The sequence below is a fragment of the Tachysurus vachellii genome, chromosome 26 (assembly GCF_030014155.1).
Source record: "Tachysurus vachellii isolate PV-2020 chromosome 26, HZAU_Pvac_v1, whole genome shotgun sequence".
In the NCBI taxonomy this organism is placed as follows: domain Eukaryota; kingdom Metazoa; phylum Chordata; class Actinopteri; order Siluriformes; family Bagridae; genus Tachysurus; species Tachysurus vachellii.
Genome location: NC_083485.1, coordinates 5750589 through 5770293, shown reverse-complemented (window position 1 = coordinate 5770293; position 19705 = coordinate 5750589). Strand labels below are relative to the sequence as shown.

At 37.0% G+C, this 19705-nt stretch overlaps 1 protein-coding gene across 6 annotated transcripts in view; it reads right to left on the bottom strand.

Annotated features, from left to right (window-relative positions):
- The window catches only part of dab2ipb (DAB2 interacting protein b), a 112570-nt gene that overhangs the window by 27192 nt on the left and 65673 nt on the right, over positions 1–19705 (bottom strand). For 5 of the 6 annotated variants that reach the window (XM_060862823.1, XM_060862821.1, XM_060862822.1 and 2 more), the window contains 3 exons: positions 4823–4976; positions 3981–4079; positions 1984–2538 (listed from right to left, as the gene is read on the bottom strand). In XM_060862823.1, coding sequence (XP_060718806.1) covers positions 1984–2538; positions 3981–4079; positions 4823–4976 — 808 coding nt within the window. Of the gene's footprint in view, positions 1–1983; positions 2539–3980; positions 4080–4822; positions 4977–17437; positions 17510–19705 lie in introns of those variants that run through there. The other variant, XM_060862827.1, reaches the window with a different exon arrangement.

The window sequence follows — 19705 nt, the reverse complement described above, 5'->3', positions numbered from 1 at the left end:
AAACTGGCCCAGTTTTCCAAATGAATTGTAAAGTTAAGACCATCTTAACTGGCACAGATTGTATTCCATTTGATAATCATTCTACCGTTTAGCAATGATTTTTTTTTTTGTTGCATTTGAGACACTTAGCTAGAGATGATAACGAGCTTTGAAAATAAAGCAAGGATTAGTCTCTATAAATCCTGGCAACTTCGGTGTTTATCAATTAATTTTGATGCCAATTGATCACAGGGACAAATATAGCCACCAGGCTGTCAATCCTCCCACAGTAAAAACCTGTTTCATGGTTAATTTAACTGATCTTCCACAGCCAGTCAAAGTAGCACCAGGAGGGCTGTTAGAGAGTGTCACTGCAAATCTTTGACGAGATCTGGACAAGCAGCTCGTCTGGTCCTATGCTGCTAGCAGCATGCCCTTGCTTTGTCCTGTTCTTTGTACAGCAGGGGAATGACGGGGATGTTAATGTAGTCTAAACACGCTCTCCAGAAAATGGCATATGTAAACCAGAGACATCTTCTCCACCATGTATGGTTATTTTCCCTGTGTGTTTATTTCATTCCATGAGTCATCACAAATGCACTGTGTTACTGCAGTAACTAAAACTGCGCCAGTCAGACCAGACATAGCTCAGGCAGCCGACAGAGATGACAGCTGCTGACTTCGTAGTTCTCTTCTCTGGGCCAAAATAAGAAGAATCAGTTATCTCACCCAGTGGAGGGTGTGGTGAAGTGTTAGCTCTGGAAGGGTCCCTAAGGCAAAACCTTCCAGCAGGAAAGACCATACACACAAATACAAAAGTCAAGCAAGGCCAAAAAGTATGAATGTGGGTTTCTAGCCCCATATTCCTACTATTTAAACACCAATCATACACACATTTACTTTCCTTCTACTTTGCTATTCCTGATGGGGTCACAACAGGCTGAGAATGTCAACCCAGTCTTCTTTATTTCAAGCCACAGTTTCCAGCTCTTTCACAGGGAGCCCCAGATGTTACCGAGTCAACTCTGAGATATAATCTCTACAGCGGGTCCTAGGTCTGCCTCGGGGTCTCTGACTGATACAGATCTAGCTGGAGCCGACAAGAGACAGGCATGTAATGGACCAATAATTTAACAGGGTTAGGGAAACAAAATAGTAAAGACACTAACACAATGATACAATAGACTTTGGAAACCAGGTTTGTTATATATTACAGTATCTCTTAGCCTTTGCCTAATGGTTAGAGAGTTTGACTCCTAACCCTAAGGTTGTGGGTTCGAGTCTCGGGCCGGCCTAACACTAATGTTGTGGGTTTGAGTTCTGGGCCGGCAATACCACGACTGAGGTGCCCTTGAGTAAGGCACCGAACCCCCGCAACTGCTCCCCGGGTGCCGCAGCATTAATGGCTGCCCACTGCTCCGGGTGTGTGTTCACGGTGTGTGTGTGTTCACGGTGTGTGTGTGCACTTTGGATGGGTTAAATGCAGAGAACAAATTCTGAGTATGGGTCAACAAACTTAGCCGTACGTCACTTCACTTCACTTCACTTCTTTCTTGACATACCAAAATCCACTGTAAACAAAATTCTTAATGCCTCTTGCATAACCACTTTATCTTATTTTGTGTTGTGGTGGATCCAGGATCTATCCCAAGAATACTCAGAGCAAGGCAGGGAAACACCTGGACAGGGGGTAACTGGGTTAAAATGTGCGTAATGCCTATACTCAATCACACATGAGGTAGTTTAGAGAAGCTACGCTGCCCACCATATTTTTTGAGAGGTAGTATGGAGCCAACCATCATACATACTGTAGAAGAAATCCCTATAGACATGGGCAACATGTGAAGATCAAGAGTGATCCTCAAACCTTTTAGTTACCACAGAGGAAATAGACCACTTACTGTATTATAAAATCATTTAATGTAGCCAATCATTATATCCTAATGTAGCAGAATTTTGAAGCTGAAAACAAAAATCACAGCATTTTAATTTATTTATTTTTACCTTGGCTTTCCCAGTGCTTTGCAGTATGTGTACCAGGGCACAAGCCATCTCCTCTTTGTTCTTGACACTGATGGCTGGTTCCAACACAGAGCAGAGCAGCATATAGTTGTTGGTAATGTATTCAGCAAATTCCTTATACATCTCCATTGGAAGGATATTCATGCTTTGGTAGCGGGTCTTTACCCGGATCATAGGTCCTGCAGTCTTGCCTTTCCCTGGGTTTGGTGTGCTAACAGGGTACCACTTTTCGACAAGTTGCCTACTTGTCACGCTTTCTACTGGGATGTTTACCAGTCCCACATAGTTGTTTTTATCTTTTTTCTTCTTCTTGTCTGAGTCCCTGTAGAGGTGTACAGTGATGTTTTGGACAGCAGGCAGGTTGGTGAACTCAAAGTGCTCTCCCCAGAAGACATTGTCTGCTTTCAGCTTGCAGGAAGTGCGGGCATAAAGGGCATCATCCAGACACAGCTCACAGAAGTACTTCTTCTTGGCCGGAAGGTCTTTGGCTTCAATCACCCACAGTCGAAGGGTGTTCTCTACCCGTCGGCTGTTGTCCTGGAAACAAGAACAAAGACAGATTGAGGTCAGGGGACCAAAGATGCAGGATGGAAGGTACATGGAATACTGTAATATTCAACTTGTACTATATTGCTTTGATATAGTATCGATATTACAGGTGGCAGAACTTGGTCAAATGTATTATTTACTAGGAGTGTGATAATACTGTACACCAGTTGGAGAGTTATTGAGATGGGGGAGTAGAAGGGCAGTGATGACTCAAACGGTTAAGTGTCTGGGTTGATCGGAAGGTCATTTAGAGTACACCGAAAGTTAAAACTAAAACCATACTGCTGGAATCACTGAATGTGAGTTTTATCTGGCTTCAACCCAACATATATTTTCAGTTAAATTTAAATGATTTATAATGTGGAAAAAGTGCATGCATTTGGCATCATTAAAGAAAGTTAAAATTCTCAAATGAAATACAGTTGTTAGTGACACAAATGGTCTGCAGTGTTGGTTGAGATGTTGGACTATCACTTGGACAGAATTCAATATAGAACCCTGAACAATAAACAAAGAAAATATGTGTAATTATACCATTCACGTAAAACAACTGCTAATGCAGAGACAGGTAGAAGGCTGACTTTAGCAGTTAAATAGCTTCTGTTTCAATTAGATGCTGTTGGCAATTAGATGCTTTCTGTTTTAGATCACGAGGAAATACAGCATAAATACCTAATGACATCATTTAGTAGTTAAAGTCATTCCGATGGTGAGAAAAGCTGCTCAAAAATATAAGCCGTTCCAGGATATGCAGGCTTCATGGCAGGACTATTTATATTGCCCCTGGTACATTTGTCATACAGCTGATTAATATTTAACCGTCATTTAACCACATGAAAGGTCGGTGTTGAAATCAGCATGGAATTTAAAAAGTAAACCTGAAGTTGAAGTTCAAACTCGATTGCTGTAATTATTAGAAAAAAAAAGTCTCTTTGTATTTGTGTTTACTTGCATGTAGGAAAGAAATACCTGCAGGCAATGAAATAAAAATGCATGTACAGGGTGGGGATGAATTTTGCAATCTGGGTTTCAGGTGTTACATAACAACCATCATTTCACCATAGACTAATTGTTCCAACAGAAATAGGCTTGTATTTTCAAACATTCATGATCTCATTAATCAAAAATAAATAAATCTGCTTGTAACGGTTGTTGGCTTGTATCCAAGTTTCTAAATGTTTTATATAAATACAGTAAAAATTAATCAGCTTATTAGGGTGCGTGTATGGAATTGACAGACAGACATAATTTTTTATTTTAACAGGAATAAATTTCTTTTTTTTGTCATAAAAAATCTGTATGGAACAATTATCTTTTATGGTATCTGGAAAAAGAAAAAAAAAAAAACATTATATTTCTGTTTCTCCAAATCAGTGTCAGAGTAAAAGCAGTGCTCTATACTTATTGTGAGAAGCCATGCGAGTAACTACCTTGTTTGGGTGAACGGCTCGTCTGAGGTTCTCCATCCATTTGTCCCTCTCGGCAGCCGAGCGACATGAGAAACACTTACTTCCTGTTGAGGTGCTCACCTAAAAGGGAGAATTAGATGACAGATATCAGTCCTTTTTATTATTATTATTAGATGCTGTTATGCAGTTTTATTTTAATATTGTGAACTACATTGGAATGATTGTGTATGAATTCAGTATGCTTGAATTTTATCGCAAAAGGCTCTATATAATTCTGGTCTCATTAGATCTGGCTCACTGCATATACAGTATAAACACATTATGTAACACATTGCAAGCAAAAATGAGATTAAAATAAACTGTCTTTTTTTTTTTTTCTTCAAAATCTCTGTATTAAAGCCTTAAGCCACAAAGGTTTAGCTACATATTCAGCTTGTAATTTGCCTCAACACTTTAAAATGCTTCCGATACCAATATTGCTGTCTGTTTTATGAATAATTACAAAATTTTTACATTATAAATTTTGTGAAAAAGCTTTATCCACTGTCTGTTTCATAAAAACTTGATTTTTTTTATTGTCGCAGGCAAAAATGCCTAAATTTGTTGTGGCATTTTTATCAAATGTGAAAAAAAATCTAATTTTTCTTTTCAAACTCCTACCAGTGAAGACACATTTGTCCCAAATCTGTGGAAAATTTGTGTTGAGTCCGAAAAATTGCCTGCTTCGCCAAATATTGTGGAGTTTTGTGGAGTCATTTTAAAATCCTGGAGCATTGATGTGCAAATACAAAAAGTGCAAATGTATGTGAATGTTAACGTTGGTCTTTGTGTGTGTACTTTGTGTGTGAACTTTGTGTGCGTACCTCGAAGCAGTAATCCTGACCCAGGATGGAGCTGTGTACGGGTTTGATAAGGACCTCCTCCTCCATGCTGAGGTCCAAAGCTTCCACTGCACTGCTGGGACTGAGCAACGACTCGTGAGAGCGTGATTCTTTCAGTCTTGGCATCAGATGAGATCTGAGTGTGAGATAGAAAGAAGCAGAGAGACAGAGAAAAAGACGTAAATGTCACACAGACAAGAGAAAAGGCATTCACCATACTAAAGAATGCATAACATACAACATATCTATACAATATAACACCAGTGGAAACACATACCCTGTCCACAATATTAATACTGATGAAAATATTAATGTATATATTTATATAGACATTATATAAGAAACTAATTAAATGGGAAAATTATATTATATATAATAATATAATAAGAATTTTTTTTTATGAAGCCTGGATGTTTTATGAAATGTTTTTATTATTATTATTATTATTATTATTATTATTATTATTATTAGTAGTAGTAGTAGTAGTAGTAGTAATAGTAGTATCAGTATTGTCAGTTAAAATTGTGAAGAAAAAAGGTTTCATGTGTAGTTTTTGATCCGTTATACCTTTTCAGATCTAATGAACTATTTATGATTTCAGCAACACATAATTCTTGGGTGAGACAGAAGAGCTAAGAGGATACAGAAACTGGATCTTGATGAAGAACAGTGCTAAATTTGAACGTGTAATTTTCAAGAAGCGGCTCTAAAAGGAGATCTATCAAAAGCATGTTCATCCATAATTAAATATTTAATGTAAATGACTTCAACACCAAAGCAGTGTGGAATTCATTGCTATTAATACGCTCGTCCTGATAGGTTACCGTTTCTATAGCAACATCATAACCAACATAAGCAGTTTTAAAAAAAAAAACATTTCTTGCGAGAAGTTATTTATTTATTTATTTATTTATTTATGCAGGCGTTCAACATTTAATCAATCAAATCAATCAAATCAAATTTATTTGTCACATACACACACATACAGGGTATGACATGCATATGACATGAAATGTTTTACGCAACTGTCCGGTATTAGAATAAAAAGTATAAAAAAAGCAAAAAAATAAAATAATAAAATAATATAAAAGTATAAACTATATAAGAAAACTATATTAAAAACTATATAAAAAATCTGAAAAATATAAAAGGAGAAATAATGTATATACATATGCATTCATGGTTCTTTGAGATATTTCTACAGTACGCACTATGTACAGTATGTATTGCACCATGATATCCGTTTAGCTCAAAAAAATGCCAGCAATAGATAATTACAGAGACAGGAATAGGAGCAGCACACTGTCCTGTCACGTTAACACAACCTGAGCAGCGTATAGAATGTGGTGTAATCAGTGTGAAGTCGCGTTAATGCGAGTTGTGTTAAGCAATGCAAAATGTAAGCCTTTAATTCATGTCATGCAGAAATGTGTCCAATATCACACCCTGTTTGCTGTAGAGGTCAATCTACACTGTTGCACTGAATTATGGGTATCAGTCATAGTGCACCAAATGTGTGGTTTCATCTGTGTAACACTAACACCTGACCATCTCACATTAGCAGTAATGTGAAAGTAACAACTAGCACACACTTCCACATAAACACATTAAGAAATTGTGAGGACCTGTTGATACAGTGGCGTTTATTTAGCATTTTAAAGGTGTGTCCGTCCTTTCAGAGTCCATACTTTGTAAGATTGAGCAAACCACTGTGTGTAGAGTAAGAATACACTTATCTAGAAAAAAATGATATGAAACGCCACCATGTTGTTGATTAGAATCCAGGAAGTAACCTCGATAGTCCGTAATAGCTGACGGTCGTAAACTTGGGAGTTTTTTTTTTTATCTTTGAACAAACAATAATGGAACACACCAATAACTGGTCAAGGGGCAGAGATAGAAGCAAAAACCGAAACAAAAGTAAATACAAGTACACGGGAAAGTACGATTCAAAGTGGGAATCTGTGACAGGGAAATTTGTGTCAACATCAATGTGTAAAAGTATTAATGAATATATGGTATAGTGGAAAAAAGAAAAGTCATCAAATTTTACATTATACATGAATACATATAGAAGAAGAAGAATCCAGTAAGTAACTTCGGTGTAACTGTGTAATAGTGGATGACAGTAATATTGAGGACTCTATAGGGACAGGAGACACTTTGGTACACTCGGAAAGCTAAATGTGAGACACACAAAAAGAAAAAAAAAAAGAGAGATCGTCGGGATATCAAACATAATAGGAAGTCGACACAACCCTTCTGGGAAAAATCAGAATGTCATGAAGACACATCTTTCTCTGTCTACAGCCTGTTTTTTCCATTTTCCTTATAAACCTGTCATTTTTCCTTCACAGGCTTGTTTCTGATTTCCTGTCCTTTCTCCTTTCTTATTTCTCCCTTCATCTTAGATGATACCCCTGAGACAGGACCCATCATTCAAACCACTGAAGCCTAAGACTACAAACTAATTGTGTGTGTGTGTCTGTGTGTGTGTGTGTTAATGTGGGCGTTTATGTGGGTGTGTGTGTTCTTGTTTCCCATTGGCTGCCATGAAACCAGGCAGAAGACAACAAGAGTGTCTGGAAAACTGGGGTTTGCTGGATGCATCCCTGTTCTCTTGGTCTTACGGGAGATGGAACCTTCCTTTTGAAAGACAAATCGAGTTCCTGAAAGCATCCCAACTTCAGTTTTCCTGACCCGGATGCAACAGACAGGAAGATGACGGGAATCACCCAACAGGTATTCCTTACAAGCAAGGGGAAAAAAAGGCGGGTTAAGGTTCCATCCAAACCGCCATCAATCACAACATGTCTGGATGACAGCAGGATATGAAACTTTTCCTTCTACATGGAAGAAGGTTTATTTATTCGTCTCTCGGGCATTCGCTCAGAAACTAAGTAACTGAGGCGCCGAATCAATCAAGGCATGAAGCTGTAGGATTTATTTCATTCAGCCCCCCTCAGGCTGCCCGTAACACCTTATCAACAAAACCTTATAAAAGATGTGGGCATCGCATGTCTGTCTTGAAAAAGAAGATAAAGAAAGTTATTTGAAAGATTTATGGAGAGATTTGCTGTTCTCTCGAGTAAATCCAGGAGAAGATCAAGAGCCATGGAAACAACAGGAAACGAATAACTTACTTTTTCACTAAACTTAATAGCTTAATTTGGGAGAAGATTTCGTTCTTTTTTCTGCATTATTATATGATATATAATCAATACGCACTGATTATACATGACAAATATTAAAAAATGTCCCTTTTACAGGTTCCCTCTTTACATCATGGTTCTCATAAAACCTTTGGTTCTGTTTCAACTCTCTGTTCCATCAGTGGTTTGTTACCTGATTGTGTGCACCTGTCACATGTTTCCATGTTTTCCTATTTTTGACTTTCCCCAGTTATGGATATACCTTATTTGATGAGCTCTGTCTGTTCAAAGACCTATGCTCTAGACTTTGAAGAGGAGTCTTGGATTTGGATAAATAAATACACTGAGTATACACACAAGCATCGTGCCTTTAAGTACCGAACATTCCAGTTTCGTTAGAGATGTGGTTCTCTGTGGGGGTTCTAGGGACCTTTCAGGGGTCCATGATGCACAGCCAAAGGGTTTTCAATTTTTATTTGGTTACAATGGAAGCCACAACCTTTCTTTATCAGATATACATTGTTATATTTATTATAGAGTGTTGATCCTCTGGTCATTTTAATTTGTTTGATCCAAACCGCAATAACCCCCAAATAGGCATGTCAGCTATGGATTCCTGGATTTCCGAAATTCCATAGAATTTTACACACTTAAGAAGGACCGTGGTTACAAAAAGTTTTACGGAGAACCCATGTGTAACAGGAAGACCACTAATAGGCACTTTCTAAAGAAATAAGATGTTGTGCTAGTTTTTGGAGAGGGTCTCAAACTAGATTTGTGGGTTCGTTTTTGGATCAGATCCCTGAAATATCCAATAAAACGTAATCCAAATGCAACCTAAAACAGAAGCCAAAATCTAATGTCATCCCTCAGAGAAAACTCATTGCTTGATGTATATAATCTAAACAAACACCCACAGAGTGATTGATGTGACGCACCATTCTTAGCGAGGACCCTGCTGTTATTTCTTGCATGAGCCGTGCAACATGTTAATCTTCATAAAGTTCTACTTCACAACTTCATAAAGTAAATAATAATAGTAATAATAATAATAATAAGTGACAGGAATAAGCTGATGCTTATATTTATTCTAAATGGGTAATTGGTTAAAAACAAGGTTGCCAGATTGGGCTAGGTTTAGTTTTGTCTTTCAGGTTTCTGACTTTTATATAATGGTTCAAGTTTATATTTAAGTTGAATTAAGATGAACGTTATGCAGCACACATCCTCTGGGTGATGAGGACTCCAACCAGATGGAGGGAATCAGGATGGATAAGGCAGGTCTGATTTAGGCTCAGTGTGAATGATGAGCGCTTTTCATCATTTATTTACTCGCTAAATAAGTAAATAAGTATAAAAAGGCTAAAAAATGAAAGAAATTCAAAATTGGAATCAAATGTAACTTATAGCAAGTTTATAGAAAGTTACACACCAACACACAGTGTTTTCTCTTGACCCTTTTTCACTGAAATATGAGTTTTTTAACCATAAACCTTCTTTATTTATATAAATTAAACCAATTTCCTCTTTATTCCTACTTGCACCTCTCTGTCTCAGTGTGTACTCCAGGTTCTGTTTCACTCTGGTAAATATTTAAGATGGTGTACCAAAGCTGGTGCATGTTGTGCTTCTTTCCTTGTGTGCCAGTAAAGCACACACACACACACGTACACACACACACACGTACACACACACGTACACACACGTACACACACACGTACACACACACGTACACACACACGTACACACGTACTGTACACACACACGTACACACGTACACACACACGTACACACACGTACACACACGTACACACACACACGTACACACACACACACGTACACACACACACACGTACACACACACACACATGTACACACACACACGTACACTCACACACGTACACACACACATGTACACACACACACGTACACACACACACGTACACACACACACGTACACACACACACGTACACACACACACACACGTACACACACACACGTACACACACACACACGTACACACACACGTACACACACACACGTACACACACACACACGTACACACACACACACGTACACATACTTTAAAGAAACTGCTGAGTTTTGAAAGCCATGATTATGTTCCAACATTAAAAAATGCAGCAAAACTCAAAGACTGTGTAATCAAAATGTTAAAAAGTTTAACTTGGAGAATAAATATAAAAGAAAGAGAGTTTTATGTTCTCAATGTTCAAATGTAGCCAGAAAATAAATGGGTTATGTTTAACTATACAGCGATACAGCATTAAATAAGTATTAAATACTATATACTGTACATATTGTACTGTACAGTATGTAAGATAGTGGGAGAAAATCCCAAGCTCCTGAACAAAAAAAATGTCTCTGTGTTAATAATAATTCTAAATAAAACAGATAATAAAACCAGAAATATTCTCAGTCCCACAACTCCAGGGAATTCTAGTATCTAGAATAAAAGTAATAGTACTAGAGTAAAATTGCTTTCTGATACTGTAGCGATGTAAAAAATTGAAACTAATATATTTATTAATATAATTTAAAATTTAAGGTCATATTAATAGCAGCTTCTGTTGCCGGTGGTCGTTCAGTGGAACTTGAGCTAGAATATATAAAATTGTCAAATGCTCAAATTTCCATATGTATTCTGAGATGTTTTTCAGCTCATTATCGTTAAATAAAGTAGTTGTTTCAGCTAAAGTAGCTTTCCAGGCTACTTGAAACAGTGCATCTCTATTGCTTTAACCTCTTCATGGCATTTTCAAGTCATTTTCGTGCACAGAACCATTTACATTTACTGCATTTGGTAGACGATTTTATCCAAGCACCACCACTTTTTTCCCCCATCCTTCTGTGTAAACTCTGGTCTTGAATTTCTACCTTTCTTTATTGTGAAAATATCTACTGTTAAAATTGCTATAAAAGTCTTAAAGTTTCAAATTAAGTTACTATTTATCTCCAAGATTTATCCCTAATGAACAAGAATGAGGTGACGGTGGTGAGGAAAAACTCCCTGAGATGATATGAGGAAGAATCCTTGAGAGGAACCTCATCCTCAATTGGGGGACAGTGGACACGTAAATACGTAAATAACGTAAATGTAAATAATGTCCTTTCTACAACCGTTTTACTAATTTTGCACATTTAAGCAAAAACTAATTAAAGCTCAAACTAGAGACTAGATTGAGACAGAAATAGCAACAGGATGCAGTTCAATGTGCATTAAACAGAGTGGAACAATTCGTGATATAGAAATATATACATATATACATGTATGTGCATCTTTCTCTTTGCTGCTGTAACAGAGAAATTTCCCCATTGTGGGACGAATAAAGGTATATATTATCTTATCTTATCTTAATAAATGATCTATAGCTGTGATAGAAAGATATGAGAGTGATATACAAACAGACATAGAACTTGAGGCTTCACAGTTTTATTTACAGAAAAGGAGTGAGAACTTACATCAGTACTGATGCTGATCGACTTCCTGGTATGGTCTGACCACATTTGTGTCTGTGTGTGTGTGCGTGTGCATGTGTGTGTGTGTGTGTGTGTGTGTGTGTGTGTGTGTGCGCATGTGTGTGTGTGTTCTGCCTCCTCCTCTTGTATTTCAGCTCTGTCAGTCATTTGGTCATCTTGAAGTGCCAGACCGCTCAACACAATAAAAGCTCATTACAAAGAAAACAAGCTCCAAATATCAACCTCATTGAGCCGTAACACAATAAGTAACGTACACGAAGTGTGTGGGAGTTTTATCAAGAAAAAATATAATCCTGTTATCAAGAAATATAACAAAGCCATCATCAGCTGCCCAGAATACCACGAGGAGAAGAAAATAAGTTTCGATTACCCACAAAGTATCAGTGAAACTTTTTTCCTATTATAGTTATTATAGTTTTAATAGCACAATGATGGCTATACACTGATCTCGGGGACGTTCACAACATAACAAGCTCTAGAGTTTACACAAAAGGAAGTGAAAAAAAAGATAACATCATGTGTGTAAAACACTGTTCATGAGAGAGATCCAAGTAGAACATCTGGCCTCTCTGGAACTACTCTGTACAGCCGTGTGGAGCAGAAAAGCATCTCAGAATACACAACACATTGAAGCCTTCAAGCAGTTTTTGAAATTTCTAATTTAAATTTCTAGATGAATTTATAAAAAAAAAAGCATGCGCGTTTAAAATACATTGTTTTGGTGTACTATATTTATGTTTATTAATGTTTATTAAAGTGGAGACATCAAAGATAAAAAAAATAATAAGTTAATAATAATAATAAGTAAATGTGCTTAGTCAGCATAATGCAAAAAAAAAATTCTATGAATGATGAGAATCCAACACTGACATTTTGCCTCCTTGTTTCAAGGCATTTCCAAATTTCTGAAAAGATTCCGATAGTTTTAAAGAACGTTTGATAAAGTGAAGCCGCTCGTTCAAACTGCAGGACAAATGAGTGAAGGAAGACAAAAATGAAGACGTGAAAGACGCCCAAGCTTAGCAAACAGGTAGCGCACACACAAATACACACACACTCACGCACGCACGCACACACTCACGCACGCACGCACACACGCACGCACGCCTAATTTATTCCACCTGTACAGGCTTGACTGTATTGAGAAATGGGATTCAGTATAAAATGGCAGATGAAGGTCACTAGAACATGCCTTCATGAGAAAAATGAACACACACACACACACACACACAGACACACACACACCTTCCATACTTCCATCCAAAAATTGTTAATTTACAAATACAAATTTTATTTGTCACGTACACGACCGCACACAGGAAGGAAAAGAGAAAAAGTATATCTAGAAAATATGAAAATACATATACGAATGCAGATCTGCAGCACAACAGTGTGACTACTTTCGATAAAGTGCATTTATGTGCAAATTTACTGAAATAGACGCAGTAAATTCTGTGCATGGAAAGTAAGCAAAAAATAGCTGGATTTGAATGGATTTTTTTTGGTAACTTTTTCAGTTTGTTTAAAAAAAAAAATCTAAAAGCTAAAGCTAAATATCCCAACAAGGTCAAAAACATAACAGCACCATCCCCTCCCTCTTGCCATCCCCACCCCCACCAACTAAAGACACACATTTCATTTTGCCTTGAAAGGTCAATGAACTCAACATATACACAACAGTCAGCTGTGATCTCTCTCTCTCTCTCTCTCTCTCTCTCTCTCTCTCTCTGTGTCTGCAGTGTGTGTTGTTTTAGTGGGAAGGAAGCGCTGTCATCATTGCATTTATTTGCCTGGAAACGACTGGATCACAGAGAGAGACAGATGATGCTCAGCTTTTTGTATACCTTTTGTCCGGACCAATGCTGTGAAAGGTCAGCGTCTCCATGGCAACAAGCTGATAGGCACTGTTTAATCTTAAAAAAAAAAAAAAAAAAAAAAAAAAAAAGAAGAAGAAGAAGAAGAAGATGCCAAAAATCCCTGGATAGTCAGACTCCGGCTGTGCTCCGAATGACTTTTTAAACCCTAGTAAATAGTGAACGGCTGTAGAGTAATACAGTACTTCATTTATAAAACCAGGTTCAATGTCAAACAGTTTTTTCCCCCAAATAGATTGTTTACAGTAATCAGTAAATCTTACAGTACGGAGAAAATTCTTATGCTGTGATTAAACCCAACCAACAGCACCATTTGTATTCTCTTGACTAATCGACTATGTTTGAGGTTAAGTAGGCCGTTTATAGAAATAGAAACCTTTAAAGTTTTCCTGTAATTATGACATTGGCTATAAAAAAAATAATAATAATAAAATAAAAAGACTCTTCCAAACTCTTTAAAACAACCAATAAACTCTGCTCCTGAGTGAACTGTAGCCAGATTAGACTCACAGACCCAACAGAGCATGAATACACAAAAGAGGGGATAAAAAGGATAAAACTGCTGATGAGTCATCAGTACAGTACATCTGGAAACAATGCTTTTACCCATAATGCCTATTTTTATGTTAATACATTGGCTGTTCCATGAAGAGCAGGTGAACAGCAGTTTAAGTACAAATCAGTTAGTAATTCTGTAGTACAGTGTACTGATATTTAGTAGGGGTGTGTGTGTGTGTGTGTGTGTGTGTGTGTTTTCAGGGTCACCGTGCAGTGTTACACAGCAGGTTATAAATCAGTCCAAAGGGACTCAGTGACCTTAAACAACTAGGTCAGAGTAATGAGCCAAGGGGTCACTGAAGGGTGAATTAAACAGACAGATGGACAGAAAAAAAAAACAACAGTAGAGAGACTCAGCCAGGAACAAACAGCCCTGTCCTGTCCGAAAGTCACATTTCAGAGTTGAGATAGAGTTCAGAAAAACAAGACATTTCAAAGATCTGAGTTTAAGAGTCTGCCTGTGTTGGCGGCATTCATGGAAAAGAGCCAAGAGCTTAGCCAAAACTAAACTTGGACATTTCCTGTGTTCTGCTCTACAGCAAGGGATAATGCTTTGCAAACACGACCCCAATAAAGGCACGGCCCGGAGTGTAGTATTCCTCTTACTCCACAGCAAATTGTACTTTATATCTGTTCATAGTTGAACCTCCAGGACCTTCTTACACCTTGCATTACAGCACATGTACAAAGTTAGACATGTAACTCCATAAATGTTACATAAAGGTCTAATCGCTATCCCAATTCACCATATAAACAATTAGACAACAATCCCTGTGCATCATGTTACATTCACACATACAGCAATACAACATGCGGAGATTCGTTTTTCCTAACAAGAGCTAGACCTAACAGAGACATGAAAGTCTGTCTTTATGCACGTATGCTAACAAATCTAATGCTAATTGCACCACCCAGTGACCGTGAAACATTGTTACTATGGCAACCAGTAGTAGCCACGCCTACTGCAGACTTGCAGCGATAAAATCATCGTAGTATTGACTGTTATTAGCGAAACGATAGATACTGGATAAGCATGTGCGTATTTATACATGGACAATCTGTCAACATCCTTCTGACCAATCAGAACAGAGAATTCAACATTTAAATCACTGCTATAGTTTGTTTTTTTTTCTTTTTAAGCAGTCTTAAATATTGTAAAGTTATATTTATATATATATAATATAAATTCTATAATAATAATAATAATAATAATAATAATAATAATAATAATAATTTGTACATTAAATCCCACATGCTGATAATTCCTCAGAGCATGAATTAAGTTCAGCAGCAAGGCCAACGTATAAAGAGCCTACAAATCCTGGGCTGAATCCCAAATGGCTCCCTGTTGGAAATAAGCATTATTTTAAGCCCTAGCAGTGCGCTAATGCAGGAAGCACAGGGCCATGGGAACAATTTGTGATTCAGCAAGTGGTTTAGAGCAAAGACGTTTGAACTATAATGTAATAAGTGCTGTTTTTTTTTCCAGTTAGCAGGATACTGGGACTTTCGGCTTAATAGGTTGGGCTGAGTCTAATAGTTTCACTGAGTAGACACGGTTTCACTCACAACGAGTTTGTACATGATTCCAGTCTCGTTCTCGTGGCATAAAAACAGGGAGGAAGCATTTATGCTTAAAGAGCTGCTTATTTAAATGCTCTCAGATTAAAGACAGACAACATAATGGTAAATTATAACACAAATAAGTTGGTGCCAGTCGACATCTAAAGTGCTCTGGGGTGCCAGATCCTCATCCAGATGCAGTAAACATGAGACTTGTTTTCAATACAAGTGGCTTGGTTTCAGGGAAGAAATAAAGCACCTGGGGACATGTTATTAATGAGAAATGATCAACACCAGGGTGGTGATGCAGCCAGAACAAGTAGATTTTTTAAAGAATGATGTAAAAAGCAGTTCATTATTCGATTTAATGATATAGAATGTCAACAGCTTTCTAATATAGAATGTCAACAGCTTTTTGGAGAATTCGATTGAATTTCACAAAACCTACATGCAAATAATAATAATAATAATAATAATAATAATAATAATAATAATAATAATAATAATAATCAGACAATTTATATAAATTAATGCTAATAAAATTATTATTATTATTATTATTATTACTATTATTATTATTATTATACTGCAGAGCCATAATTTTCAATCTTCCTTTAATTTTTAATTTTTTAATTATTGATTATTTTTTTATTTTAGTTGATCTTTATTGATTTTGACTTTATGACCCTACACCAGTTGATATAGTATTCAGTACAGTTGGATGATTTTATTTTTTTTTTTTAATAATGCCAGCTCTAAAAAGAGGACAAACATGCATATTTCACATATACAGTATAACCATGTCAAGAAAGTAAAGGAACTGAAGCAAAATGAGAAAACAGAATTCATTGAGTTACTTTTTTGGTGTAAACCACTGCCAGATGTAGTCAATGTTTGCTTTTACAGAAAGAAAGGATATGACGTCATGGCAGAGACACACTGAGAAAAGATGTAAAGAGAACGGCACAAGGGGGAAAATATATCTCAACTGACCATGATGGCCAAACACACACACACACACACACACACACACACACACACACACTCACATTATCACTGAAAGGACCTTATATTATAATTGTTATTAATGCAGGTAATTAACACAGTGCCTCAATCTCAGGAGCCAAATGTCATGACAAGGTCAAAACTGTCAGACCACAGGCAGCCCAACATCATCAATACTGGCTTAAAAATACATAAAGACTAGAGGTCACTGCTTGATCCAGGACCACTGTCTATATCTACAGATTTAAAAATGTATTAACATAAAAAAAGTAAATAAATCGCAGACAGAGAGCAAGAGAACCAGCCAAGACAGATATAAACTTCACTTCCGGAAACATTGTTTAGGTGTAAAATCATCTTTGTAAACATTATGTTGCTTTCCTGTCCATTTGTTTCTCTGTATTTTTCCTCCCATCACTTATTCAGTTATTTAACCATCCTCTCTCTCTCTCTTTCTGTGTGTGTGTATACTGTATGACTTAACTCATGGCCTGCTTCACAGCTACAACACATGTTAAAGCTGCCAGAAGCTCCATATTGCACTAATAGAGGCAAACAGAAGCTTAGGGATCAATATTCAATACACAAGCTTAGTAAATAGGTTTCAGCAATACATTTAATAAAAACACACACACACACACACACCCACACACACACACAATGGCCTTATCATTACCGTCATGTTAAGCTTTTTGTGTTTATTTAAATGCTAACCAGAAAAAGAAACTTCCTTGTGTTTCTCTCTCTTACACACACACACACATACTGTACACACAACCACAGTTCAAACCACCGCTTACTAAGTGTACTTGTATTTCCATGCTAGTTACATAAAAACAATACACATAGCACATCAGATAAAATGCACCGTACTGTATATGCTACAGTCTATCTGCATAACGGTCTAAAAAAAAAAACTTAGCGGTCAGGATGTTCTCATACTCACATGTGATTGAATATTTTACTTTCCTTTTAATCTCCATGTTAAGAGTCAAATTTAAAGCTAGCTCATGTTTGCTTAGAGAGGCAATAAAAAAAATACAAGAAATAAAGATCTGTATCGGGAGGAAAGCTTTCATCAGGTCACCTGATTCGTTTTCTGAAACGAGATGAGAGAAAGTACAATTCCACAGAGCCAAACACACACACACACACACACACATATGCCCATGCATGGCCTACATTCCAGGCAAGTATACTCATGCCTCCAAGATAGAAAACATCAGACAGAGAGGAAGGAATGGGGAAAAGAAGGAGAAAGAAGGACAGGTAATGAGGGAGCCTTGGAGACACGGTTGAACTAACAGCCCATTTTGAAAATATCAGATTTTTATCAATAGACAGTATCTTTTTCTCTCCTGTTTGTTTAGTCACTTCACATAAGGGCACGATGATAATCTGTTCCCTAACTGCAGTGAATGTTTGCCTTTAGATTATACATCTCTATGTCTAGCAAATGTTTGAAACTTTTTACAAATAAATGTTAGCTGATATTAACAAGTACAGATATTTTGGAGAGTAGAAACATATAAACATGGAGAGCAACACAGTCCAGCCTTGGGCCGGCGGCAGAACAAAATTTGGCCCCAATCCTCAACAAGTGCCCCAAAGCCGACCCATTTCTTTGCTATTTCAGGCCCAGTTCAGGCAGATTGTGATTTGAATAACATTTGGTAATTTAATAATTGCAGGGATCGTAGGCTGCAATACTCTGTTCTTTAGGATGCATGCTTCTGTTTCCCGTGTCAGACCTATGCCACTACTGACAAGAAGGTATGTTGTATTTACTTCGACTGGTTTCAACCACTGGAAAGTTATATCTACCGTTTTTTTTTTTTGTGGGGGTGAGGGTGGCGTGGTATTGGGGGTGGATGTAATGTACTGGATTAGGCCATTATCACTAATTGCCCAACTATTATTTCTACCAGCCCACACTAATGTCATTGGCTGGAACCGGCCCTGGACCAGTCCTTTTAGGATTTCACGATTTTTACAATTGCAAAATGAATTATAAATGTAATATCAATCTCCACGATATTCTGAGGCAATATTTCTAAATTTCCGCAGATTCGGCTGAGACACGTCACGTCACATCATCACATTTAACCAAAGTTTTCCATTCACATGCATTGAACATGAGTATCATAGAAACTCATACAAGTGATGAGTTTTTACAGGAAGGAGTTCAAAAGAACAATCCTGTGCTCACAATTTTGCTGATTCAAGAAGATTTTTAAAAAAAAAAAAAAAAGAAAGCACAAATTTTGAAAAAGTCAGAAAATATTTCCTTGTTAATAAAGTTCATAAAACATTTGCAGCACTGACAATTAGCGTTTTAGCCCAGCCCACTTTAGCTACACTTAATCATTAAACTCTTCGATTTTATATATATTTTTGCAATAACGTGTGAATCCACTTAACATTGTCCTTTTCCATAATTTGTTCATTATTGGTTATGAAAAATCTGCATGTTTGGTTCCACATCATTCAGCTGCCAGAACAGATTCACCCTCAAGAAATATTTGGACTAATCCATCAGTCAGTGGGATTATAGCTTGAAAATGAAATGTTTATTGAAAATAATAAAATCACTGTAATTGTGCCATTAGCATAAATGCTATTAAATAATATTGTGTGTATTTGCTTTTGTAATTCAATGCTTAGAAAAAGTCATTCATGTTACTTCATTTAAAAGCAAAACGCAGCCAGTGGTGGATGAGAAACCTCAAAAAAATGAGACGTTGCTTGCTAACTTCTTGGTTATTTTTTCTAATTAATTACTGTTTTTGACGTTTAAGTGTGTTCGACTCAGATGTCACTTGTGCACCGAGTAGTTATCAATATCAAATGTACATAATTTATCTAATTACTTGTCTCTGATGTTTAAATGTAATAGATATTACCCTAAACGGACATTACATCAGACTGCCATACTGACTCGATCCCTCGGGCCTCGGAGCTTCACTTCACTTAAGCTAACACAGAACAGCCTTTACGATGGAGATACAGATTCCACAGGAATGGACAAATCGATAAGGGTGAATAAAAGAACAGCAGTGGAATGTACTGTAAGCAGACTCCACTTATTAATGATGGAGGCATAAGTTGTCTGGGTTGTTTTTTTTGCTGTTGTGTTTTTCCGCACCGTTGTGTTGTGTGTAGTATATAGCAGCTTGTAAGTGTCCAGTCCATCCATCTATTCACTCTTCATCCT